General features: G+C 30.5%; 3 protein-coding genes and 1 pseudogene across 3 annotated transcripts; all 4 read left to right on the top strand.

Annotated features, from left to right (window-relative positions):
• The first annotated feature begins 2427 nt into the window (after nucleotides 1-2427).
• Nucleotides 2428-6999, top strand: LOC128163335 (versican core protein-like). The gene is made up of 4 exons (XM_052826904.1): nucleotides 2428-2782; nucleotides 3262-3341; nucleotides 3761-3857; nucleotides 6533-6999. The coding sequence occupies exons 1-4, from the start codon at nucleotides 2428-2430 to the stop codon at nucleotides 6772-6774; spliced, it is 774 nt and encodes a 257-aa protein (XP_052682864.1). The 3' UTR covers nucleotides 6775-6999.
• A 4616-nt stretch (nucleotides 7000-11615) lies between these two features.
• LOC128162856 (uncharacterized) lies at nucleotides 11616-14274 on the top strand (annotated as a pseudogene).
• A 4246-nt stretch (nucleotides 14275-18520) lies between these two features.
• On the top strand, nucleotides 18521-20863 carry LOC128163336 (asialoglycoprotein receptor 2-like). The gene is made up of 4 exons (XM_052826905.1): nucleotides 18521-18887; nucleotides 19231-19310; nucleotides 19711-19807; nucleotides 20613-20863. The coding sequence occupies exons 1-4, from the start codon at nucleotides 18521-18523 to the stop codon at nucleotides 20861-20863; spliced, it is 795 nt and encodes a 264-aa protein (XP_052682865.1).
• Nucleotides 20864-22860: 1997 nt separating this feature from the next.
• On the top strand, nucleotides 22861-25834 carry LOC128164134 (C-type lectin domain family 17, member A-like). Its single transcript, XM_052827877.1, has 4 exons — nucleotides 22861-23253; nucleotides 23877-23956; nucleotides 24374-24470; nucleotides 25566-25834. Exons 1-4 carry the CDS (start codon nucleotides 22887-22889, stop codon nucleotides 25805-25807), a joined length of 786 nt encoding a protein of 261 aa, XP_052683837.1. The 5' UTR covers nucleotides 22861-22886; the 3' UTR covers nucleotides 25808-25834.
• The last annotated feature ends 1570 nt before the right edge of the window (nucleotides 25835-27404 follow it).

Below are 27404 nucleotides of genomic sequence, written 5' to 3' on the forward strand. Positions count from 1 at the left end.
ATATTTCCGTAGTGAGTCAGTAACTAACCTAATAAGTAATAATATCTTAAAGCTGAGTACCTAAATAAATCACTTTATTGCAAGGGCATACACTTACCTGATCCTGACTAACTTTTACATGTGAATTTGAAATATGCTATGTAACTTTTAAGCTTCTAAGTTCCCTGTAAAATCTTTCAAATTAATTATTTTTAATGAAATTAACCCTGTGACCTTCAAAATTATTCAACATATTCATTATAAATTACGGTTTCTACTAACAAATAATCTTATCTTAAAAACTTCGAAACGTTTTCAAAATCTACGATATAACATCAAGTTATTTTATAATTCAGTTGTGATTTTTGACATGATTATGCCCTTGTAATATTGAATTTTTTAAATGACCTCAAAACCACAAATACATCTGCTTGTACCATGCGACTGTCATATCACGTGACCACTATGAACATAAAATATGGTACTGTTATATATATTTATATTTTAGAATATACATGTATATTGCATTTGAGTGACTGTTTTTGATTTTAAAAAGGACATGCCAGTTTAACTAAAGTATACGTGTTTTCATTACCAAAAAATTGCCGATATTTTTATTGGCCGCCTTAACTGTACTGCTTAATGAATAAAGTATAATAAAAAGAAAAGTATATTGAAAATTCATAAAATTGCTTGTTTCTGTCATTTTCGACGAAAGAACCTTATGAACGAGAAAATAGTTCCCATAAAAAACGTGTTTGTTTCTTTTATTGAAATATATTTTCTTTATGAATGTTGTGTAATTATGAAATGATGATTTATCTGTGAGGTTTAAATTAATAAAATCATATTCCTTTAAAATATAATAAACATCTGCGCAATAAAATCAAAACGTGAGAAGTAAGATATCTTACAGTTGATCTTCTATCTTACAGTTGATCTTCTTTATCGATTATAGAAGTGAAGCTTAGATATTTTAAGTTTTTGTTACCTACTGATTGTCTGTATAGATCAGCAAACATTCTTCACAAATTAACGGGTGTCTCTGTCAAACAACATGATGTGCTATCTGTGAAAATCCAAGTAAGTTAAATAATGATTTTAAGAAGTTGATAAATATCTTTAATGTAGAAAAACTAAAAGCATTGTCAAAATTTATATAAATGTTAGCTCCTATTTAAACCTTTCATATTGTATTTGCACAGTTTTTATAATGTGCACTTTGAAAGTGTTGTTGGAAATTCTTTTTATATTAATTGAAAGCACTGACTGTATGCCTGCTAAGTTTACTGTCGTCAATTTTCAAAGGTTTTGCTCGTACCTCTATCAGTTTACGACAAATCGCAGATAGGCAGAAAAATAATGCTAATCAGTTTAGATATAGACGGATTTGCCATAATGATATACGAATTAACATAAGCATACTTTATAATTCTTTATATAACTCTTCAGGATTGAAGCACAATTTTTGATATGACTAAAAAAACTGAATTACAGGGAGCATTTAATAAGTCAATCGTTTTTTAATGTAGATCTGATACCAACAATTGAAGTTTTGAAATCAGGCAAGATACTATAATTCTTTATATTAAAAATATTTTCTGTTATCAAAATTATTTTTTTTTTGATATTCAAAATTATTTTATATCATAATTCCGAATAACTGATGCCAAGAATTCGATCATTACTTAAAACTGTAGCACACATAAAAAACTCGATATTTTTTTTTTTTTTTTTTTTGATATTCAAAATTATTTTTATATCATAATTCCGAATAACTGATGCCAAGAATTCGATCATTACTTAAAACTGTAGCACACATAAAAAACTCGATATTTTCCATTTTAAATGGAGAAACAATCAATTGTGATTTGTGGTCGTCAATTTGACCTCTGCGTCAATATATTTCTTGTTTGTATATAATTGTTAAATATGTACCTCATATACCAATGGCCTATTTTTTTAGTCAATAAAAATCTTCATACACTTATTACCTATTGAAATCAACAACAAAGGTTTTTTCATATGTGATAATTTGTTAGCGTCATTTAAATCATTGTATTGGCTTTTTTTAATCGTCGTGTTTACTCTGTTATTGTCTTTCTTTTTAAAAAAATGAAAACAACCAAATAAATTATTCAACATTAAACTTATCTAACAAATATTTTGCACTTGTTATAATATTTGAGTTTAAGAATTCTGTTCACAATCATTGTTATTATATTTTTGATGATAATGAAAATCTTTACAACATTATAATGTCGCAGTCATCACCAGTATAGCCTAATTGAAATTCGATGTCTCCATAAATTCTGTTTCGTATTATTATTGAACGTTAGTTCAATATAACCTTAGTATTTAAATATAATTTTGAGGAGCAATGCCTCATAACCAAAAAATAAAAACACAGCTGAGGTTCACTGACATTTGAGAAAATTTAATAAGATAATGAAATTTCCAGAAAGGCAAAAATGGTGCGTTTACAGTCTTTTTCTATGTTTAACATGGTATGTGGAAGAGATTTTTGCTACTGGGGAAAATCAAGGAATTTTTTGGGACAAGGTATCATCCAATGAATTAGTGGAGATGGAAACAACTCCATGTCTCATCAAAACGGTCAACGTTTTAAACCGTTTGGAGTGCACATACAGATGCATTAATCAACTCCCTGAGTGTGCGGCTATTTACTACAACAGCGTTTTGGAACTTTGCAAACTTCTTAGATGCCGCCCAACGGACAAACTGGGAAACGAAAACCTTGTAGAGATTCCATCCGGATGGGAAATCTGGGAGGACACAGAAGGTGATTAAAAATTTTTCCATTGTTATGAATAATCAGTGATGTGTTCAGTTGTTTGTTTTTATTGTACATTGTAGCGTGTTCTATAATCCATGCTGCTACCCATAAATATCTACAGTTTGAGTGCATTAAACTACAATGTCTTTATGCTGAAGTAAACCACTGGCATGTTTTACACACATTTGTTCAATAAAGACAAATTGTGACATGTAAAATGTTAAACTAGAACTTACGTAGTTGATTTAAAATGAGTTCCCAGTTGGGATTCAGTCGTATGTTGTTGAATCCTGAAAAAGAACTTATCTCATGTACTATACCATATTATCAATGATCACGAGTCTGTTTTTATATTTATTTTGTCGTTTCCTAAATAATATCGACACTTAGTTATGAAAAAACGCGAATAATTATAAGGATAACGTGACACGACAAATTAAAAGTTCAAACGCCATCTTAATGTTTTATCCATTTTTTCTTTCCAGCGTGTAAGAATGATTGGGCTCTTTTTGCTGGTCACTGTTATTATTTCAGTGCAATTGGAACAAAATGGAGCAACGCACAGGTTGTACATTTCATAAAGTTTAATAGCCGTGGTCATTTTCAGACTTTACTTAACTCTTTATAAAGAAGAAATTTGTCTAAATATTTAGGAATCTTTGTAATTCTAATTTAAAACCTATGAATTTAGTTTTTGGCTATAAACTATAAAGCCCCCTAAATGTCAATTGGATCACATAAGGAGAAAACTAGAATAGCTAGGTTTTGCCTCCTGCTTATTCACACTTAATATATAATAGACATATATTATTATCGTTGAATTACAATATAAACCCGTTTATTTTCAGATTTAATTGTTTTTCAATGAATCAAAGTTTTAGCGTAACAAAATGGTTATTTTTTTTACAGCGGCTCGCGTTTTAATCTAAAGCTTCAGCTCAAAATGTTAGCAATGCAACATATATAAGTCATTTTGTATTGCAGGCTTATTGCAGTAGTATTGGTGCCTCCTTAATAGAAATCTATTCTCAAACGGAAGAAGATTGGGTCAAAAATTCATTCCTTTTGCCAGAAACCGGAGGTACGTTTTTTCCATTGAATTTACTTAATTTACATTGAATATGCACACACCTAGTGTAGTAGTGATTAATTTATTATCTTACACTTTATGCCACTATTTGGAAAAGTTCAGTTATTTTGCTAATAGTGGGCTAGATGGTTGTGACATTTTTTTTTCTTCAAAAAACGACTTTTTATCCTCTGAAGGAAGTAGTATTTAGAAAATAATCGCATCAATATTATAGATTTTGACTCTATTTTAAGAGAATAAATCAGTTTTATACTGTTTAGTGCTTACCAGATACATTAAGAAGCTATAAACGTTGTCATTGATTAAACAATAATTCTTCATGGTATTTGTTTTTGCTCTGGCTTTATAATTTAGATTGTCTTTCTTTAAGGACACTGGACGGCAAACAATCTCATCATAAAATCTGCCTTAAATTTTGACATGCAATATTTTTGACGATAAACTTACATTTAGTTAAGGATACCCCCAGATATATTGGGTTTTAAGTTTTCCTTAACCTTTATATTGAGCTTTTCTTCTTAGTCTCAAAATGGTCATGGCCATTGTGTCCTCTTAGTTTGACAATACATGTTCTTTCTTATGTAATTTATAAGAATGAAAAAATATTTAAAAGCTGTCTGAAAACATTTAATTATGCAATTTACAAGAAAGCAACTAGATGAAAAAACTTAAAACCTACACGAAAACTAATGAAAATTTCTTTTGATTTTGATTATCCATGAGGTGTGTCAAACACAACTTATTTAGGGAGACTTAGCTTGATGAATAATAAATTCAGCATTTTGACACAACCTTAGATTTTTAGTCATGAGGCATTTATTCTGATGTTTTAAGATTATTTTTGTTTAATTGAATTATAGGATACCACAGAGTCCCAGTAATCTGTATTATACTGAGTAGTTATTTTTACTAGAAAAAATATAGAAATGGTAACATAGCAACAAAACTTTATGATAAATGTGATCTCTTAAAATTTTTATATCATATATTGACAACGATATCAAAAATAATACTTGATACATTTTGTGACGTCATATGTACTTCTTTGTCATGTGACGTGCTTTTTCTAACATTGCATATTGTCTGATTAAATCGTATCGGCGCAGGTGATTAATGAAATTAAATCATAAATTTTTTAAAGAAAAATCATTTGCAATGTCATTCACTTTGAAGCTCTTGTTTGGGCTTCAAATAGATATTCCGTTTATTAAAGATATTGTTAAAACAGTTCGCCAAATCATCAAAATAAGGCCCATTTTTACTATTTAAAAGCGATTTACATAAAATTGGGGTAAGTCCGTAGGTTTCCTTAGCATGATTCACTTTGATACCCCTATTCTCTACCAATTTTTCTTGTAAATATTCGAGAACTGTATTGATCTTTCACCTGCGCCAAGCTCTTTATTAAATCCTTTATTCAGTTGTTTACACGTAACAGGGAGAGTCTCCAAACCACTAATTTATCAATAGTTTTTTACTTTAAATGAAGCTTTAAATCTACAGATTTTTAATGCTGATTTTTGAGATGAATGAATTCTGTACATGTTGCATAAACGACAGCACCCATGTAAATGAAACAAGCGGTTTTAATACAGTTTTAATATAATTCACTTTTAACGTTACGATATATTCACTGAGACCAATCGAAATCGTGACGTCGAAGTTGAATATGACGTCATATTAAATGAAGTACAGACAAGTGACTTTTTACACATCACCGTGGGAAGCCTTAACATACCCGCGTTTTTCTATCGTTTATTATCCTTACTTATGTAGAAATATACCTTCATCACCTGCACATGGAGTTTTTACCTCTCAGTTGATTCAATACGCAACTTACAAACAGTTTCAAACGAGACAAGCTACTTACACAACAGAAGTCATCATTTTGTAAGATCTGTTGTCGAAAACTTGTCAGCAAATACAATTTTCCGCTAGATCAAATGCTAGCTGACGTTTTTCATACTTGTTAAACTATTATTTATCACCGAATTGTCTACGAATTTTTCCGTTTTCTCGATTACGGCAAAGAGCAACGGCGGGTGACACTGCATGGTCAGCAGAGAATGCTCACTTCTTCATGGCACCTGATCATGCCTCTAATTTTTTGTAGAGTTGTCCGTGTTTGCTCTGCCTCTGTTTTGTATTTTTCCTTTGGACTTTTATTTTGAATACTGTTTGCTATCACCACATTTCATTCACAACTATTACAAAACTATTATAAAAATTGTATCCATTAACAGATCTGACAGTTTGATTGTTCTCTGTATTTTCAAATTGTGATCTTAAAAGCACAATCATGACATTTAGTTTTCTAAGAACAAGTACATGTGTATATGAATTCAATATGTATTTTACTTATTGGCATTTCAGTCATTAAGTGTATCAAGCATGCATATAAAGAAAACACAAAATGTTAATTTGATTAGAAAGACTGATTAGTAGTAAGTACCGGGTGTTTCATAATAGCTCTCCTCATTATAATCAGTTGTAATATCTATGTTAATCTGGGGAAGAACTCCAACCAATTCAAATTACAAACCCAGTCATTTGAAATGTAATCTCTATCAATTAATCAATAGTCATTTCATCATTCAGATTAAGTTAAAGTACCTTAATTTTATGATGTATGATATTCTAATGAACAAAATACAATTTCTTTCCAGTTGAAACACAATGCTCGAGGTTCTGGCACTGCTCTCTTTGGCTCGGTTCTTCTCGCAATTCTACAACCTCAAACTTTTCATACAACAGCGGGAAACCAATTTTATACCCAAAATGGGACTTATTTGAGCCAGATAATAGAAATGGAAATGAAAATTGTGTCGCCTTGTTTCGGTTGCAGAAAATGCATGACTTTGATTGTGACTATAACAATTTTCAATACATTTGTAAAATGGAAAACTGATGCGAAATAAAGTTTGATATATGTCGTTTAAGGTCAGACGACACGTTCCTCGAGAATCTTTTTTGTATCTCCTCGTAATAAAGAGTTCCAATAAAAAATATTAATTTTATAATTACTTTAAAAATGATCAAAATTTACTTGGATTAGATTAAATGTCTAGATGGTCGAGTGGTTAGAACTGTGGCCGCTCACTGCCAGTAGCGTAAAGGTTTTAGAGGTCGTGAGTTCAAAATTCCCGCCCCGGCGGAGATATATTTCTAAAATAGTGAATTTCGCTGTGCTGTAGATGTATTTATTTTTATATCAGCAATTCCAGTGTATTTTCAAGAAGATTATATAGGAAATTGCATACTCTAGTATTTTGCAGAAATGCCTGGTAAGGTACTCTAATTTTTTGCAAGGAAGCTTGTCAAAGTAGTAGTAAACCATTAACAAATTCCTGGAAAAAGTTATCTTAAATTGAGGAACGTGTAGTCTGATCTTAATTAACACAATATGTTTTATGTTTCAGCAAACTTTATTTTATATTTAACATATTTGTCTCACATTAGTTCGTTGTTTTAAAAATCCGTTTCAATTCTAACTACTTTTATTTCAATTAATTTCACGGTCAAATATCATTAGCATGTAAATGTTATGTATCTGTTTTTTGAAAGAATTGATATAATGAAATTAAACAATAAACGTGAATGATCCTTAATAGTCTAGGAATGTTAAACCAACTAAGTGTTATGACGTTTATGCTGTAATGATGATATACAGTCCTCCGGGCAAGTCATCACTTAATCAATTTTTCTTTTAAAAATACTTTGTGCGTTTAATACAATAGGCTCTGTCTTGTTATAACTATATCAAGACTTATTTTAGTTTACTTTTTTACTCATTGACAGCTACGTAGGCATTTACATGTGTAATCATTTTTTCTGTTTTTCTTTTGGATTTTAAGCCTAATATGTTTTATTGATGAATTTTCAAGGCTAAAAAGATAAGTTAAAAAATCTTACGTTTTTAAAAACGTTCATAAATGAATTATTTAATAAAATAAAATCACAGCTAAGACCAAAAAAAAAATGTAAAGTTTGGTTGAAAAGCTTGTTGAAATTTTTTTTTATTATGGTAACTTTTCAAATAAATAATATGACAGTTTGGCATTCATTTGATTCCGAAAATCATTATTTTAGTCATCAGATACATGTATATATGAATTTATCGATCAACTAAATAAATGTCATAATTGAAACTAAATTTTCGCTTTTTTAGCGAAAACACTGTGGTTTACAGGTTTATGTAGTTAAAAGCTGGATTATGGACTATTTTCTACCGTATATCATCGATATCTGTAAAACCTTACTCTAGACTGTTCTATCTGTTGTCACGCGAGTTTTTTTGTTTAAAACATCGTAATTTAAAAAAAAAAATGATGTTTCAGCTTTAATCACTGATATGTGTTTGTTCTAATAAAATGTTGTGCTAACTTGATTTTGAGTTTTGATTTTCGCATGACTTTTTAAAAGCATATAGATTGGGTTGTTTGTCGTTGTTGATGTACACTATTGTGTATCGTAATATATCAAAGGTCTTGTTCAATGGAGATAGAAATGACATTATTGTGTTTTGATTGATTAAAACATGCAATAGTTAAAGGGGCATAGTCACGATTTTGGTCAAATTTAAACTATCTGTTTTTATTATTTACAATGCTGAAGGAATACTTTTTTGATGATCAATTGAAATTTGGGAGTTAGTCGTAGAGTTATACGCAAGATATAGGGCTCACAACTCTGTATCATGTAAACAGGGCTCGTGCTCTGTTTTTGTAGGTTCAATTTTGTTTGTTTGTTTGTAGGTTTGTTTATAGGTTCAATATACCATTAAAAAAATTCAAACTGATTTGTCTATCTTCTTATTCATCTAAAGCATAAATAAAGAGTTCCTAACGTTTAACACGTTATTTTTGGTCTAAAACTGGAATTTTCACTTTAACATTCAAAATGTAAACAAAAGCTTAGTTTACATAGCAAATGATTGTAAGCTCTATAACTCGCTTATAACTCAACGAATGACACCTAAGACTTTGGTTGCTTATTAAAAATGCATTACTGAAGCACAGAAAACACTGATTCAGAAATAATTTTTGACCTTTAAAGTAATATATGAGAGAATACATTTATAGTTCTTGATGCAAGCATGAGCTCTTCTGTATTGAAGGATTTTGAAATATGTAGGTATAATTCTGCTATATAGATTAAGTTTAAAAATAACAAAGCAGCTTGTATATGAATTTTACAAATCTAAAAAGAGATAGTATTGTAGTACGTTATTCATTAATAATTTAAGTAGTACGTCTGGTATTAATTATATATTAATTCTTTGTCAGATAAATCATGTTTTCATTTCCTTCCATATACATCATAGAGTTATAAATAAAGCGAATCCGTAGAATCATCAAACTTGGTTTTCTTAAATCAAACTATCAAACCAAACTACGTATAGGAAACGTATTAGACAGAAATAAATTTCTTTTTTGCTGATTGTAATGAGTGCTTTATTCTGAATACATTAAGTTTTCATTCTGAACACCTTTACAGATATGCTCAATCGGGTGGTCATTATAAATACACCCCTGCAAATGTTATTGTCATTTAAATTTAGACCACGTGGTTTTATGTGATCCTTTCAGTTTTTGCAGTAAAAATCGTGCCTCGTTTTTATAGTCTATTTCCTAGAATTTAGGTACATGTTGTCAACTATAAATTCTAGACGTTTATTATCTTCAATAACTGGTGGATTAAAATAAGTTCTGGAAATAAATGTGACAATAGAAAATATAGGTTTTTTTTTCTGCTGTTGCAACATTACTATTTTATGCAGAATGTTCTTTAAAAATGGTTCGATATATTAAAGTTTTTATACAAAACCGACACCTATCTAGCAACCCAATGTTTATATTTATAACCACGTGTAGAGTGGTTTACCACGAAGGATAATTATGTTCTATATATGATCGTTTCATTTGAATAACTGCTAGTTGATAAAATAAGACATATATCTTAATAGATGTTCATGTTTTAACATAAATCAAAGTAAGACATGATATGAAAAACGACCAGTACTTACGTATTTCGAGAATATTATCCGGACACTTTAACTTCCGCTCGAAATTTCACAGGAAGTGAACAAATCTCCGGGAAGTATCGTGAATTTTCAGTGGAACTCCTCTGGATTTAGTAAATACTTAGCATTGATTAAGGAAATATTCCGAATACATTTGCAGGGGTGAATAGAACAAGTTGCTAGCATCGAGTAATTAAGTCGATTTAGGACGAAACGTAGAGCTTAAAACACGTTAAAAATATTATCATTTTTTGGATAATTTGTATTTCATGAATCAAATTTATGACTACATGTTGATATCCAATAGTATATTTGCTGATAATCATTAAAACTGCTGCTTTTCGTTGCTAGCCTATCTAATGTGTTGTGTTACTCATTTTGTATCAGGAATGAATGGTTTTAAAGGAGTTTTTTTGTTAGATTAAGGTGTAATGTCCCTTTGATAAGAGAGATAACTCGAAAATAATTTTGAATGGTTTTATCAGAATTTCTTTTTTAAGGTTAGTGAAGTTCAGGACCATTACGCAAAAAATATGAAAGATATAAAATTTCGTTACATTAAATCTTTATAATCATATTTTTAAAAAAAATGTACATGTACATACTTCTGTTTCTTAGTTTTTCTCTCTGACAAGTTTTGCTGATGATTGATGCTTCATTGAACCGACACAAACGTCAATTTATATTCAATTTACTAACTGCTTTGTACTGGTTTGCTTATTTGTAATAACCTGCAGGTCAGAATCTTTACCTTTGCAGTTTTTAATTTTTAATGTTGACTATAATTTAAATGTACTTTTCTGCACTTATATCTCAATCCGTTGAATACCCCCTAAAATGTTACTCTACTTTATCGGATATAGAGGTGACGTTAAAATGATCTATAGATCATTGTTCGAAATTGTTTGGTTTACTTCAGGCGAACATGCTCCACCAAACTATACGCAACACCATGAAACACCAGGACAAACAGTATGGAAATCAAAGAGTTTGGTTTTACACTTAGTCTAATGATGTGATTAAATTAACATTAAAAACTTCTCTAAATCTCCTGTAATTGAGCGGCATTCTAATAATCATGACAAAATTGTTGAATCGTTATTGTATATCGCTATTTTCCAAACAATAAACATTTCAAAAATTCAATTCTACTTTTTGATGATGTTAAGATAATAAACATTAATTAAGTTTACTTGTAAACTTTGTACATTTTGTAATTAAATACTTATTTGTTAATGAAAAAAAATGTTGAAGAAAAAGCAATTATTGTTTTAATGACCCCACAGTTCTTCCTGTTGAAATTCAATATATCTATAATTAAATGGGTTTATTGAACAAAGGTTTAAAATAAAATAGTAGTATTCTATCCAAGCCATCCAACTTAATTTCAAATTTCCATTCGACACATAAATCTTTTTAACGCTAGTTTAAGGAACAATACATCGTTCTTATGAAATTATTCAGATATAGAAAAATGATATTTGGGCAAAAGCAAAAATGGTTAATAATTACTCTCTTTCTATATTCAGCTTCGTATTTGAAGAATTCTTTTGCTACCGGATAAAATCGAAGGATTTTTCTACACAGAATCTCCTCTAACGAAACAGTGCAGAAAAAAAATTACTTCATGTTTCATTAAAAGAGTCAATGTTTGAACCCGCGTGGTATGTGCTTATAGACGCGTTGACCGTTTTGCGGAATGCGCAGTTATTTATAACAATGACGCCATGAAACTTTGCAAACTTCTCAGATGTCGTCCAAAAGATAAGCTGGAGAATCAAACCCTGGTAGAGATTCCTACTAGATGGGAGTTATTTGAGACACTGAAAGTAGTAAAACTTGTCGTATTTTACCCTTAATTTGTAAGGTTTAACTTGATAAATTAAACTAAATTACATTAATTCCCCTGAAACTGTTTTTTGAAAATTTCAAATCATTGAAATGTTTTTTTTTTACAGTCAATAAGTGGTAAAAAAAACAACCTCATTCTGATATAAAAATTACAATCTAGATATTTTTGTCTATTCATATGAATATTTGAAGGGAAAAAGTAGTAGTATATTCTGGATTGTAATGCATGCTAATAGTTATAAGGGAAATCTCAAAGACAAAGTTCAAACTCTACCCTCGTTTTTTATGCTTTGTAACTTCTCAGTGTGTACGAATGGTTGGGCTCTCTTTGCTGGTCATTATCATTATTTCAATGTGGTTGGAACCAAATTGAATCAGGCTGGGTTATTTCCTTACTCAATGTTAATTTTTTCTTTTCTCTTGCATACACTAGATACGCCCATATGGATGCAAGACAAATCTAATCTCTTAAAGTTAAGTTTAAATTGACAAATTGACAAATGTTTAATATACAGATATATAGATGAATGTGCGAAACCAATAATTGTACATTTGTGTCATTTCCTTACCTGCCATGTAATTTTTATTATTTTAAAACTTACAAATTTAGTTCCTTTTTGCAGAAAAGTCATGCTTTGTATTCCTTTATATCTTGCATGCTTATTGTTGGTTACACATAAGAGTTACTCTAAATTGCAGGTTTATTGCAATAGCAGCCACACGTCTTTGATAGAAATCTATTCTCAAACGGAAAAGGATTGGGTCAAAGATTCATTCCTTTTGCCAGAAACCGAGGGTAAGTTATCACGAATAATCCAGTTGACATTACTTTGTTTACTTACGTAAAATGGTAGGATCCGTGTATGCTATTACTGTATTAGTATTGAAACAAGAGTACATTTCGTTTTAATTGCCTGGCATTAACTAGACATTTTTTACGTTAATAACCGAGTTTGTTACAAATAGAGTTAACTGAGGCAAAGTTTAACTGATATTGTAACTGTCAAGTTAGCAGATACAACTTAGAAAGATGGGAATGTAGCTTGCTGATGATTACATTATCTTATATTGATAACGAGAATAGTTTTCACATCTGCTCTTTCGAAACTACTGTTTACTAAAATCTTTTAATGCATAACTATTACCAAACTCAAATTTTATTTGATGAACACATATGAAATTGAGTGTTGTTTGGTTTTATCAATTTGCTACTAGCACTTCAGGTTTCATAGAACATGTATGCGAGTTCTGAATAGGAGTCAGTGGCGTTCTAATAAATAATCCACAAAGCAAGACGTTTTAAGAAGAAATATGTTGATAATTTGCTCTAAATAGTCCTAGTTTAAATCTTCACCAGTTTCATTATTTAGATTAAACCGAAGTACACGTACCTATATTTATCAGTTTTTAAAATGTGTACTTTTTAGCTCATCTGAACTGAAAATTCAAGTTACCTTTTCTGATCACCTGTTGTCCGGCGTCCGTCCGTCCGTCCACCCGTCTGTGCGTCTGTAAACTTTTCACATTTTTTTTTACTTCTTTTCAAAAATCTCCCGGTCAAATTTAACCAAACTTGGTACAAAGCATCGTTATTTAAAGGGAACTTTAATTTTTCATAATATAGGACTAAACCCCCGGACTAAAACTGAGGTAACAGGCGGGGTTCAAAGTTTAACATAGAAATTAACGAAACATTTTTAACATTCTTTTTTTCGAGAACTACAACATTACAGTGTGTGGGGAACTATGCGAGGATCCTCTAATTGTGTAAATTCTTAATTATAAAAGCCATGACCCCCCGATCAACACTGGCGCCCCAGAATGGGTTCAAGGTTTAACATATAAGTTAAAAGGGAAAGTGTTTAAAAATCTTTCTCTTAAGAACTACACTGCTACAGTTTGTGAGATTATTATTCAAGCATCCTAAAATTGTTTAAATTCTAATTTGTTGAAGCCCTGACTCCAAGACTAATACTGGAGCCCCAGACGGGGTTTAATGTTTAACATACAAATGCATAGAGTGCATGTTTAAAAATCATCTTTTCAAGAACTACAGTGCAACAGTATGTGGGATTACTATGCAAGCATCTGTGGCTACTGTAGATTCTAAAGTAGTAACATCGAGACCCCCAGACCATAACTGGGACCTCAAAAGGTGTTCAAAGTTTAACATAAAAATGTACAGGAAACATTTCTATGAAATAGAATGCTACAAGGAACTGTTGTTTAGGTGAGCTATGTGGTCCATTGGCCTCTTCTGTAATTGTAAGATATTTTCATTCCAGTTGAAATACAATGTCCACGGGCTTGGAGCTGTTCTCTTTGGATTAGTGCTTTTCGAAACCCTATAACCTCCAACTTTATATATAACAGTGGAAAACAAATTGTACACCCAAAGTGGAAATTACATAAACCGGGTAAGGTAATGGACTTGACAATTGTGGCATGTTTTTGTATTTAGGAAATTTACACGACGCTTGGAGCGGTTTTTATGATTTCCATTATATCTGTAAAATGAAATATTATATGATATAAAGTTTGACGTTAATTGTAGGTCGTTCAGCACAGTTTATTTCATATTCAAACTATTTGTTGTTATTCGATTCCAAATATCAGACATTATACATTTCTAAGTGTAGATATAAATAAATTTGGAAAATTCAAAAAAAAATTTACATTAAAATTTAAAATCAAATGTTGAATGAATGGATAGTCCATGAATTTTAATTGCAACCGATACATTTTTTATATTTTTTAAAATGATAATATACCCTTCTCGCTATTGTAACTTAACCAAATTTCTTATCAAATCGTGTGGACTCAGATCTTATATTGCTGCGTTATTCGGTCGCGCTAAGATTATCGGGGTTTTTTTTTTAATTCAGAAGAATGCGAACATCAAATATATAGAATATTGCAATATTTAGAAAAAAGAAAATTAAATACGCTACCGTTCTGAATAGTATGTGTTCAGTCGGTTGGACTAACTCGAATGGTTTATATACCTGTGTGATAATGCATATTCATGAGTGGTGTTCAGCTTAACGGAACTTTAAGGAACACTTTGTACATGAAAAATAGGATGCTGTTTTATTTTAGCTGTGCATAGCAGTATTTTAATAAATTGGTTTATTCATTGACAATTACTTTTTGACCTTAATTTTTGGTAATTTTTTAATGAGTTCTAAAAAGCAATTTGATTCGGTACGTCAAAAAAACCCCAAAAAACTATCAAACGTATTGCAAAAAAATATGAAATGTAATGGTAATGCAACATCTACCCATGCAAAAAAAAAAGGTGAAACTTATTCAAAGAATATTTTTTTCTTTTTTAGTTTGACGAAATATCGTTCCATGTATCCTGATTTTTCAAGTGAATAATATGATTGTTGTTGTTTTTTTTTTTTTTGATTCCTCAAACAAAATTGCCATAAGAAAAACTGTATTGTTGCTATTTCTGCCTGAAAACCACGTAATTTGCTAAATCGACTCTTAAATGTTGATTTTCGCCCGACTTTTTAATCTAAATCAATGCAGTAGAATTGAACTTGCATATTCCAGATTGCTTTAAACCACACAGAGCTTATACCTGTATCAAGATATAAAAATATTTTCACTCACATATTATTCTTTATGAGAACAATTTTTTTTTATAAATTGATAAAATCCAATAATGCCTTTATGCAAGACTTAAGAGAATACTTTTTTAAGAAATACATGATATTGTATGTATACAACGAAACAATATGATAGTCATGACAATATATATATATATATATATATATATATATATATATATATATATATATATATATATATATATATATATATATATATATATACTTAAATAAATAAAACAGAATGCGACAGTCCAAATTAAATAAATTGTTTACTGTTAGCGCTTTCAGCCATGTCGGCTCTTCAGACAGTTATACAAAATTAAAAACGAATCTGAGGAAAATTCTCTCCAAAGCAAAGTTCTCGTCCAGCAATACTATTTCCATCAAAAAGTGCGGCGACCCCCGATGTGAAACATGTGACCTTATACAGGAGGGAGAAGGAATAATATTAAAAAGCGGCCAAATTTTAAAACCTAATGCCCCAATGAACTGCAAATCGTCGAATTTGATATATTGTGCGACTTGTCCAACATGTGGAGAAAATTATATTGGCCAGACTAACCAGCTCAACGCCCGAGTGAGAGTCCACAAACAACAAATAAAGGACGAAACAGTGAGAAACACTCCATGTTCGGAACATTTTGCGAAGTGCGGAAAGGGAACATTTAAAATATTTCCGTTTTACAAAATGTGGACTTCAAATGAAATCGCCCGAACCACCAAAGAGGACTATTTTATTAAAATATTTAACCCGAAACTTAATCGAAAATAGATTTATCATATATATAATTTTTTATATGTATTATATGTCTATGCATTGCTTAACTGCGTTGATAAAGTTCACGCCATCGCTACCTTGATGTACATTGTGACGTCATAATGAACTTTAAAAACACGACGTCATTGACAACGTTACAAACAACGTTTTTAATTTTGTATAACTGTCTGAAGAGCCGACATGGCTGAAAGCGCTAACAGTAAACAATTTATTTAATTTTGACTGTCGCATTCTGTTTTATTTATTTTTAAAGTATTTTTTGCTGTACCAAGGCTTTATATATATATATATATATATATATATATATATATATATATATATATATATATATCAGGCTTGGGGTAATGCTAAATGTAATTGTAATGCATTGCAATGCATTACCTGTTTTCAAAGTAATGCTAGTAATGTGTAATGCCACAAAATTAGCATTACAAGTAATGGTAATGTAATGCATTACTTTCCAAAATCTAGTGTAATGCTGGAATTACATGGTATTACTTTGCATTACTATGCTTTTCTATGCAAGTTCATTTCTAAAACTGTGATGAAATGAATAATTGAAATTGTATTTGATTAAAAATTGTTTTGAAGAAGAAAAATGATTATTGAGATAAAGGTAGTTTAGTTGTATAATTTTAAAAAAAAATCCATTCTTAAATTGTCAATATAACAACACAATTTCAAAACATTTTAAGAGACAGTGTAGTTATTAAGAATTTTATATCATTGGAAAAATTTACTCCAATTAGTTGGGCATTCAATGAAGAATGTGTTAACAACACACATTGCCCCCAGAATAATCTAAGTATCAAAACAATCCAGTGTTTTAAGAGGTGCTAAACACCCCATTTCCCACCCTTCTCTTAACTGAGATCCATTAGAATAAAGAACAGACATACACCCTTTAAAGCAAAAACGAATGCACTGTCCAGTCATGATCTCTGAAATTTTAAAAATTATTTCCAGTAATGAGTATTATAACCTCTTTGAAAATAATTTTACTTACACTCTCTCTCTCTCTCTCTCTCTCTCTCTCTCTCTCTCTCTCTCTCTCTCTCAACATCTGTGTTGTAGTGTTGTATATTAAATAGTTTGTACTGACAGAAAATACAAGATTCATGTATTTTTTTATATTATTGCCTGAACGCTCATATCTGAGATTTTCAACCCCGACAGGATGCAGTTAAAAGATGAAACCTTTGAAACTTTGCTGATCATAAAGTGCAACAGCTGTCTTGTATAAGTCATTAAATTTGAACTTGATAGTGAACATGAACCTGTAAATATGTTTATTAATATATGTAAGCGTGTTTTATATATGAAACATTTGCAAAAACTTTTTATTTAGCTTTTAAATTACTAGTACTTTAAATTTTTTAAACTTATTGTCGATTATTCACAAAGTAATGGTAATGGTAATTCATTACTTTACTCATGTCATGGTAATGTAATGCATTACTTCAAGAAATTTAAGTAATGGTAATGGTAATTTAATGCCCAAATTCATGAAGTAATGGTAATGCAATGCATTATTTTACAATTTAATTCACCCCAAGCCTGATATATATATATATATATATATATATATATATATATATATATATATATATATATATATATATATATATATATATATATATGTGGTTTTTAAAAAAATATATTTATGTTATATTTGTGATCTTCCTAGGACTATCAAAACAACATATGCTCATATATTTTGACAATAAAGAAAAACAGACTATTTAAAAGGGAAAGTTTTAAGATTAATGCGATCATCCAACATTGGATGAATGTAAGATAAAATAAAGTACGAAATAAGATACCCCCTGCAGAAATCAAGGAGTTTGTTTTACACCATCCACGTGATGAAATTATCAACAAAGACTCCTCTGTATATACTGTAATATTTGGACACTATTTTAATTATCATGTCAACATGATAAAATCGCTATTATATATTGTTATTTGCGAAACAAAAACATTTTTTAAAATTATGACGCAAAAGACTATTCTTCTCGTTATTTTGCTAATACTTACATAAACATGAAGCTACTTGGCAATCTATGTAATTATAAAAGTCTTTGATGATGATGAGACCCCCCCCCCCATAACTGTTGTAAAAATACCATACCCCTTATATTAGTTTTATTGAAACTCAATATATCTATGAGTACATTGTAATTGTTTTCATTGAAAGGAAGTTGAAAATAAATATAGTAAGGAACGTTTGCCTTTTAATCTTTTCATTGTGCTTATATTTACACCAAAAATTAAAAATCTCCATTGGCTACATGAATTATTCGTAAATTGCATTTAAAACACAAGTTAAAAGAACAATACATCATTCTTATCAAATGATTCTGTAATATTCAGACGTAGGAAAATGGTGACGAAAATGAAATTTGGGCGAAAGCAGAAATGGTTATTTATTAGCCTTTTTCTATATTCTGCTTTGTATTTAAAAAATGTTTTTGCTACAGCAGAAAATCGAAGGATTTTTCTAAACAGGGTCTCTCCAAACGAAGCAGTGCAAAAAGACACTACTCCATGTTTCATTAAAACTATTCCTGTTTTAAATCGTTTGGAGTGTGCCTATAGATGCGTTAACCATCTTCCGGACTGTGCAACTATTTATTATAATGACGCCACGAAACTTTGCAGACTTCTCAGATGTCGCCCAACAGATAAACTGGTAAACAAAAACCTGGTAGGGATCCCTTCTGGATGGGAGTTATTGGAGGACACTGAAGGTGATTAAACTTGTCGTTTTATACCTTTACATTTTTAAGGTTTAATAGATACAATGTATACACTAAACTGAATTATGTTGTTTGTCCCAATTTTTTTTTTTTTTAAATTTTAAATCATTGCATGTTTTACAGTCAATAACTTCTATACGGAAAACCCCTCGTTCTGAAAAAAAAGTCCGATCTAGATGTTGTTGTTCATTAAATGTTAAATAGTTGGAAACATAAAGAAGTATTAGTTTTACATTCAAAATTGTAAGTTTATTACACGGTAAATGTTAAAAGGGAACTCAAAGACAAAGTTCAAACACCATCGTCATGTTTTATCCGTTGTGTTTCTTTTCAGCGTGTAAAAGTGGTTGGGCTCTCTTTGCTGGTCATTGTTACTATTACAGTACAATTGGAACAACATGGAAGAAAGCTGAGGTATTACTTTAATTATTGTTGATTTTCGGGGTTTTTTTTCTCTATAATCGCCCGTATATGATCAAGATTAAAACTAATATGTTATAGTCGAGCTTAAATTGACAAATTTTAAACTTTTCATTTAAAAGACATGAAACTGATTGTGTCATACAAATAAAAGGACATGTATGGCATTTCCTAACCGATCGTGCATTTTTGATTTTGTTTTAAAAGATTTAAACAATATACACATGACAGTGTTAAATCCTGTATTTAAAGATTGATTTTTTTATATTTAACAAAGTTATTTCAAAAATTCCAGATTTAGTTCCTCTTTGCAGAAAAGATCAGACACGCAGTATTCTTCTATATCCTACACGCTTATTGTTTGCTTCAAATTAAAGTCATTCCTATATTGCAGGCATTTTGCAATGGTAGCAGCGCCTCCCTGATAGAAATCTATTCTCAAACGGAAGAGGATTGGATAAAAAATTCATTCCTTTTGCCCGAAACCGGAGGTATATAAATACGAATAATTCAACTGACTTTACTTTAATTAATTCCATCCATTGGTTGGATAAGGGTATGCATTTACTGTATTTGTATTAAAACAAGAGTATATTTCGTTTTGATTGGCTTGAATTAAGTAACGTTTACGTTAGTAAAAGAGTTTGTGTAAATATATTAAACTGGAGCAAAGTTTAAAGGACACAGTACCTGTCAAATGAGTGGATACAACTAATAGTTGAGAAGAAGGGCATTTTGCTTGCTGATGATTGCACTATCTATTATTGATAACATGTACTGTGATTTCATTAATATTCAAGGGTATCAATTTTCGTGGATAAAGTAAAATCACACTTTCGAGGATACGTAAATTCGTGGCCAATGACCCCATCAATACAAATTGATAGTAGAAATTGCATTTCAATGAACATTTAATTTCATGGATAAACTTAACAACGAAATCCACAAAAATTGGTATTCAGCGAATATTGATGAAACCACAGTATATGAATTTGAGTGTTTTCTAATTTTGTTAATTTGCTATTGACACTTTGGGTTTACATGGAACATGTACATGTATACGAGTTTTGAGTGTATCATAGTAAGTGCACGTGGCAGTTTGGTTAATGAGTCCGCCAACCAAGAAGTTAACATTGCTATATTTTAAACAGAAATTGGTTGACAATTGGTACGCAATAGTTCGAATTTTAATCTTCCAGTTTCATTATTTGAATAAACCCGAAGTACAAATTCCTACATTTTTCCGATTTTCAAATGTATGGTTGTTTTCTAATTGTAATCTTTTTTTCATTCCAGTTAAAATACAATGTCCAAAGTATTGGAGCTGCTCTCTTTGGATCGGTGCTTCGCGCAACCCTATAACCTCCAAATTTTTATATAACAGCGGAAAACCAATTGTCCACCCAAAGTGGGGCTTATTTCAACCAAATAATGAGAATGGAATTGAAAATTGCGGCTTGTTGTTGCGATCAGGAGAACTTCACGACGCTGGTTGCATTGTTTCTGATTTCCATTATATCTGTAAAACGAAAAATGATGTGTTATAAAGTTTGATGTACATTGTAAGTCATTTATCACGGATTACTTCATGTTTTAACTATTTGTTGTTTTTTGATTTCTATCTATCCCATATTTGGGACATTAATGAATTTTGGAGATGCAAAACGATTGCTATCATCAAAAATTAAAATCAATCTTTGAATGAATGGGTAGTCTAGGAAAATTAATTGCAACCGACACGGCTTTTTTTTATTTGACATTTAAAATAATGATTCGCCGTACTTGTTATTGTCACTTAACGCAATTTGAATTAAAGATGAGTACTACTCATTAAAGGCTTTATTGCCGCTATATATACTACAATCCCACATCACAATATAAGCCGCATTAGATCAGAGTACTGTAGAATTCTTAGCAGCTCCACGGGAAATTCTGGTTGACAGGCCGTGGAACTGCATTTCCATCCATACAAAAAACTTTCTTTATTGCGCACAAAAACTTTATGTTTATGACTTATTAACTACTAGCAGATTTTACGTTAGTTGCTACATGAATTACCTTAATTGCCAACTGGATACCTTTTATACACCCTCACAAGCCCCGTAAAAAGAAATGGCGTTGTTTGTTTAAAGGTAAAAAAGTGACTCTTAATCTCGCCGCGAATTTAACAACCAAGGTCGGTTAGTGAACATGTTGAAGGCAATTTAAGAATTAAATCAGTAGTAAAATTTCTTTGGAATTCTTTTCTATGAAAATATTTACTAAATATATTCCTAAAAAGATTAATAAGTCCAAAGCCGTGCGCAATAAATAAACATTTTTGAATGGATGGAATTGTAGTTCAACGGTCCGCTAATCCGAACTTCTCGTAGATCTTCAGTTCTGCAGCTATAGAGGTCATGTTAATGTAAACCTAAAAAAGCCGTGTTATTCGGTGGCGATGAAATCATAAACTATTTCAAACTTTTTCAAAGCCAGAAGAATATAATACCATTATATACTTTACTCTAGATGTTTTATCTTTTGACACATGAGAATTTTTGTTGTAAACAGCATGCCCAAAATGTTTTAGATCTCTTGACAAACATGTGTTTGTTCCAATAAAATTATTTTTACTTGAATTTTGATTTTCGCCTGACTTCTTAATTCAAATCTCTGCAGCAGATCTAGAATTTTACCTGTGTATTCCAAAAGGTTTCAAAACAGAAGAGCTTATATACATGTTTCAACAATTAAAATTCTTTTTTAACTATGTTTTACTCGCATATCATTGTTAAAAGAACCATCAGATATCTAGGAATATCAATACATAACACATGTTCATTTATTTTGATTATAAAAATCAACAGACTAATTAAAGAGGAAGTCTATAAACATTAGTGACACCTTCCGGCTTTGGATGCAACATTCAAAAAGATATCTGTGAGTCGATGCTCACTAGTGATATTCCCGGTCTGATATAGATACACAAAATAAGCAAAACTATAAGCAAAATTGACATTTAAAAGGACGTTGACATCGGCCCTCTCGAATAGGTATTGGAAATAGGAAGGGGTTTTATATATCTCGGCCATAATATTGTGAGTTCCTTCTCTAAAACACATGTTTAAGCATATAACCTAGATTCAAGCTTGGTGTGATGTCTGACTAATCAAAAAAATGCCATACTGAGCAATCCAGCAAGCTTTAGAAAAACGATACGGACATTGTGTCATTCGCTGTAAAAAATAATGCAAGGGTCAAACAATAGAAACTGAGGTATTTGACCATTTCTCTCGTATTTGTGATATTGCTTGGTGTTCAACGTATTGATATTTGTTGACGATAAGAAAAATTCATGCACTTGTGAATTAAATAAATCCCACTCTTATCATCATCAAAATCTTTGGTTGTTTTATTGAACATCATAATCTCTTTAATCTTTTCATTGTGCTTAAAGCTTATAGCCTAATTTAATTCGAAATCTCCATTGGCTATATGATAAATATTAGCCTTGAATTGTTTTTAAACATTACTTTAAGAAACAGGGGATCATTCAAGAGTAACTACTATTTACTCAAAGTTCTAAAAATGACGATGCAAAGGAATACTTGGAGAAGGCAGAAATGGTTAGTGATTTGCCTTTTTCTGTATTCGGCGTTGTATTTAAAAGAAATGTTGGCTTTTGGAGAAAATCGAAGGATTTTTCTAAACAGGGTCTCCTCAAACAAAGCAGTGCAGAAGGAAACTACTACATGTTTTATAAAACCGGTCAATGTTTTAAACCGCTTGGAGTGTGCCTATAGATGCGTTAACCGTCTTCCGGAATGCGCAGCTATTTATTATAATGACGCCATGAAACTTTGCAAACTTCTCAGATGTCGGCCAACAGATAAACTGGTAAATGAAAACCTGGTAGGGATCCCTTCTGGGTGGGAGTTACTTGAGGACGAAGAAGGTATCTGAATCTCTCTCCTTAAGGGGAGACAAGACGTTGATCTTTTATTGGTCACATGACATTTATTACAGAATATATAGTAAAATGTAATAAACATTATGAACTTACCCTAATGATAAAAAAAAATTGTTTGAAGTATAAATCACAGTTGCAGACCAGGCAAGAAGTTAAAAAATGTAAATATAAGCATTAATCCTTAGTTTTTTAAAGAGATAGTCTCATAATTGCAGCGGTGTGTGCATTGTGTGCATACAAATTTTTATAACGCGCTAACGCACGTTATAGAAATGTGTATGCACACTACGCTGGAGTTATGAGACTATTTCTTTCAAAAACTAAGGATTTAATGCTTAATTGAATGTGTATACATGTAGTTCGATTTTTGTGCATTGAAATAAAAGACCAGATATACGTGTATTTACATGGATTGGTCAGGAATATATGTATACATCATGCCAAAATTCAGTGGTTTTATTTATTTTAAAAAAAATGAAATTGTGAATAATTGTATTGATAACGTGTTTGATATGCTTGATTGTTTTGCATATCAATCAATTACTAAGGATACGAGAGTGCTTGAAAATAAATTGATATAACGATGCTTATACTTTGGTTTTTTTTAGCATGCAGAAAAGGTTGGACACTTTTCGCTGGTTATTGTTACTATTTCAGTGCCATTGGAACAACATGGAACCAGGCAGAGGTAATACCTGTATTATTGTCAATTCCTGTCCTTTCTGTTGCATATTCTAGAAACATCCGGGTGTAATCAAGATGTTATAAAAACTAAACTGTTACAATTTAGTTTAAATTGATAAATTTTAAACTTTCAATGCACAATAGCCATCTGTACTAATTCAAAGAGTTTTAGTTTGTATCATTTCCTTACTGACCATTCACTTTTGAATTTTTCCCCAAAATTAAAAAAAATTGATCGTTGAGTTACAGTTGTACTTTCGTATTTTTGGATGCAATTTTCACCAATTGTTACAGATAAAGTTAACTTTCACATCAACACCCATAAAGAACGGATGAACTGTGTCTTATGATAAAGAAAATTGTTGTTGCTAATTGCTGTCTACATAAACGTTTTCAACATTGCTAGTATTTTAAACTGCAGGCTTATTGCAATAGTAGTGGTGCCTCCTTGATAGAAATATATTCTCAGACGGAAGTGGACTGGGTCAAAGATTCATTCCTTTTGCCAGAAACAGGAGGTAAGTGATCACGTGATTAATTGAACTATTCAAGTTACTTGAAATTTGTTTGAATCTTTGTTACTTTCGTTGATATTTTGCAAAATTGTTCAATTTATATTTTCATACTTTATGTCTATTTTAAAAAATAATTTGTAAGCTTTCTAACATTCGTTTTGATTTCTAAAATATATACATGCAAAAAGAAATCAAAGCCAAATTTGAAAGACATACAGTAGCACCTGCATTTCAAATGAGCATATATTGCTTCAAAGTGAGATATAAAATATTTGCATTTTAAAAAGCATACTTTTACTTGCATTACAGTATTCGTTTTAATTGATGCATTGGAGATATTATAATATTAACATTACCAATGTTTCTGAATTTACTTTTTAACTATCTGTGTTATTTAACAAAGATTTCTTCGGGATTTATTGGATTTGATCACCCCTGTCCATACAATAGATCATATCATAATACTAAAAGAATGATTCCTTATTCTTTAAATAATTACCAGACTTAAATTTTATTGATAATCACATCTGAATATGAGTGTTCTCCGGTATATCAGTTTGAATTTAACACGGGAGGGGGGGGGGGGGGTCTGAAAAAAGTCATGTAACACCAGAGGCCATGACAACGTAAATTTTTGGTGCTAATGATTTTGGTCTATTGAGGTGTTTTTGATACAAAGTGGGATTTTATTTTGACTTATTGTGTGTCAAATAGTGCTCTGTTTGCGATTAACACGGGTTTACCTTAGTACGTGTAATTTGGTTTTGATGTACATGCATCATAGTTATTAACATTACAGTTAAACTTAGCTTCATTGACAACGACTGATAAACAAGTTCTACAACTTAAAATAATATAATATCTCGTTAAGTTATGAAATAGGTAGCGCGACAAGCTTGCATTTATAGAAAAATACATTGCTATATGTTAAAGAGAAACTTGTGATAATACTAGTAAGTAGTTTGAATTTTAAAATTTATCTTTTTTTACCAAATTATTGCCCATTTCATCATTTAAATAAAAACTGATGTACCTACATGCGATACTAAATGGTAATATAATGGTAATATTATATTTTGTAATTTAATTTCATTCCAGTTGATATACAATGCCCATTGCGCTTTAGCTGTTCTCTTTGGATCGGTGCACATCGCAATCTGACATCCTCCTTATTTACGTATACCAGCGGGAAACCAATTCTATATCCAAAATGGGATGAATCCCAACCAGATATGGGCGGTGATGAAAACTGTGTTGCCTTGTATCGGTTGGGAAAGATACATGACTATTCTTGCAACTTTGATTGTTTTCAATATCTCTGTAAAATGAGGAAAAAATGATGTGAATTAAAGCTACGGCTCAGTCTGTTTCATATCTTATCATTTTTTAAATACCATATATATATATATATATATATATATATATATATATATATATATATATATATATATATATATATATATATATATATATATAGTTTTAATCTGTTTCATATTTTAGATAATGTTCTCGGTTGTCATTCAGGTACATGTAATACATAAGCTACAGGTTTTTTTTTTAATTGACGTTATTCAAACAGATACCTAATTTTAATTTCCTGCAGTATCTACTGACAATTTATTGGAAAACAAATTAAACGAAAAATATTACTAGTAATCAATCACGAAAAATATTATAAACCTAGTATTTTATTCCAGAAGTTAAGTAAATATACATCCAAAATCGAAAATAGTCTAGCCTGACTTAATAAAGTCATGTAGATTAACTCCTGAGCCACTTAAGTTTTGATTATTAATAAGCTATTTAAATTTAATAACAAAATTCATATAACTTCAAGGGTCCTAAAAAATACATGAATAAATTTAAACCGACTTTTCATGTACTAAAATTCAAGTGATTCCTGGTGATGTGGAAAAATCAATAAGGATATTATCTTCTGCAATAATTTTGCTTATACATAGGAAGCTTAAGACGATGGGTTGAGAGAGTTTTCATGTACTAAAATTCAAGTGATTCCTGGTGATGTGGAAAAATCAATGAGGATATTATCTTCTGCGATAATCTTGCTTGTACATAGGAAGCTTAAGACGATGGGTTGAGAGAGCGTTAATTTTGTACACAAAAAAGTATGTTCAATTCATCAGTTTATATTTGGCAGTGTTACTGTAGCAGTGTTATAGATGGGGGCGGAACGTTCATATAGTCATTCGTAGACAACCCAACAAACTGATTCAGTTTGTAAAGAAACTAGGACTGTAGGAATTGCTGCTTTTTTTTCTAAATGTATTAAAAATCAACAACACAGCTACATGTAAATCTGAGAAAGCTTTGAAAATATGAATTTAGACAAAAACATTCTTTCAGGAGCATTATTCGAGTGGATGTACAGATATGTCAGGTATATGTCAGATATCCTTAAGGCTACGCTCTATTTTCTGTTTTCTGTAAATCTTCAAAAGTGTTGAAAATAGCTCTCTCATCTATTAATAAATGTATATCATACAAAAACAGTGCACAAACTTAATTGTCAGAACTATTTTCCTCTCATGTGAATGTAAAATATCCATTATACACGTATAACTTCCATATTGATAGGTAATAAAAACAATACTTCTGTTTTTAATATGCATATGTTGGGCCTTTGCCAATTATTGTAATTGTGTCTGTGCCAATAACATATTTGTGTTTGTATTTGTACATGTTGTTCCTAAGATATGATGTATCGGATACCGTGTCTGCATGCTGTCTTCTATTCTCTTTCATGAACACGTGGTAATTTCTTACTTGGTTTTTGCTTAAAAAAAAAACAAAAAAAAACCACACAGATATTACATAAAACAAGAATACATGCACTATGAATACATTCAAATATGTGTACCACAAAAATCGAATTTATCAATCCGGGAAGTAAAGTCAGTCCTAGGTTAGCTTTTACTC

The sequence above is a fragment of the Crassostrea angulata genome, chromosome 9 (assembly GCF_025612915.1).
Source record: "Crassostrea angulata isolate pt1a10 chromosome 9, ASM2561291v2, whole genome shotgun sequence".
NCBI classification, from domain to species: domain Eukaryota; kingdom Metazoa; phylum Mollusca; class Bivalvia; order Ostreida; family Ostreidae; genus Magallana; species Magallana angulata.

Bases quoted from the DNA above. Each gene is read 5' to 3' on its own strand.
- LOC128163336 (XM_052826905.1), top strand. From the start codon at position 18,521: ATGGTGACGAAAATGAAATTTGGGCGAAAGCAGAAATGGTTATTTATT. The intron at 18,888-19,230 runs GTGATTAAACTT...GTTTCTTTTCAG, and splicing joins GTTATTGGAGGACACTGAAG to CGTGTAAAAGTGGTTGGGCT. The intron at 19,311-19,710 runs GTATTACTTTAA...CCTATATTGCAG, and splicing joins CAACATGGAAGAAAGCTGAG to GCATTTTGCAATGGTAGCAG.
- LOC128163335 (XM_052826904.1), top strand. From the start codon at position 2,428: ATGAAATTTCCAGAAAGGCAAAAATGGTGCGTTTACAGTCTTTTTCTA. The intron at 2,783-3,261 runs GTGATTAAAAAT...TTTTCTTTCCAG, and splicing joins AATCTGGGAGGACACAGAAG to CGTGTAAGAATGATTGGGCT. The intron at 3,858-6,532 runs GTACGTTTTTTC...ATTTCTTTCCAG, and splicing joins CCTTTTGCCAGAAACCGGAG to TTGAAACACAATGCTCGAGG.
- LOC128164134 (XM_052827877.1), top strand. From the start codon at position 22,887: ATGACGATGCAAAGGAATACTTGGAGAAGGCAGAAATGGTTAGTGATT. The intron at 23,254-23,876 runs GTATCTGAATCT...GGTTTTTTTTAG, and splicing joins GTTACTTGAGGACGAAGAAG to CATGCAGAAAAGGTTGGACA. The intron at 23,957-24,373 runs GTAATACCTGTA...TTTAAACTGCAG, and splicing joins CAACATGGAACCAGGCAGAG to GCTTATTGCAATAGTAGTGG.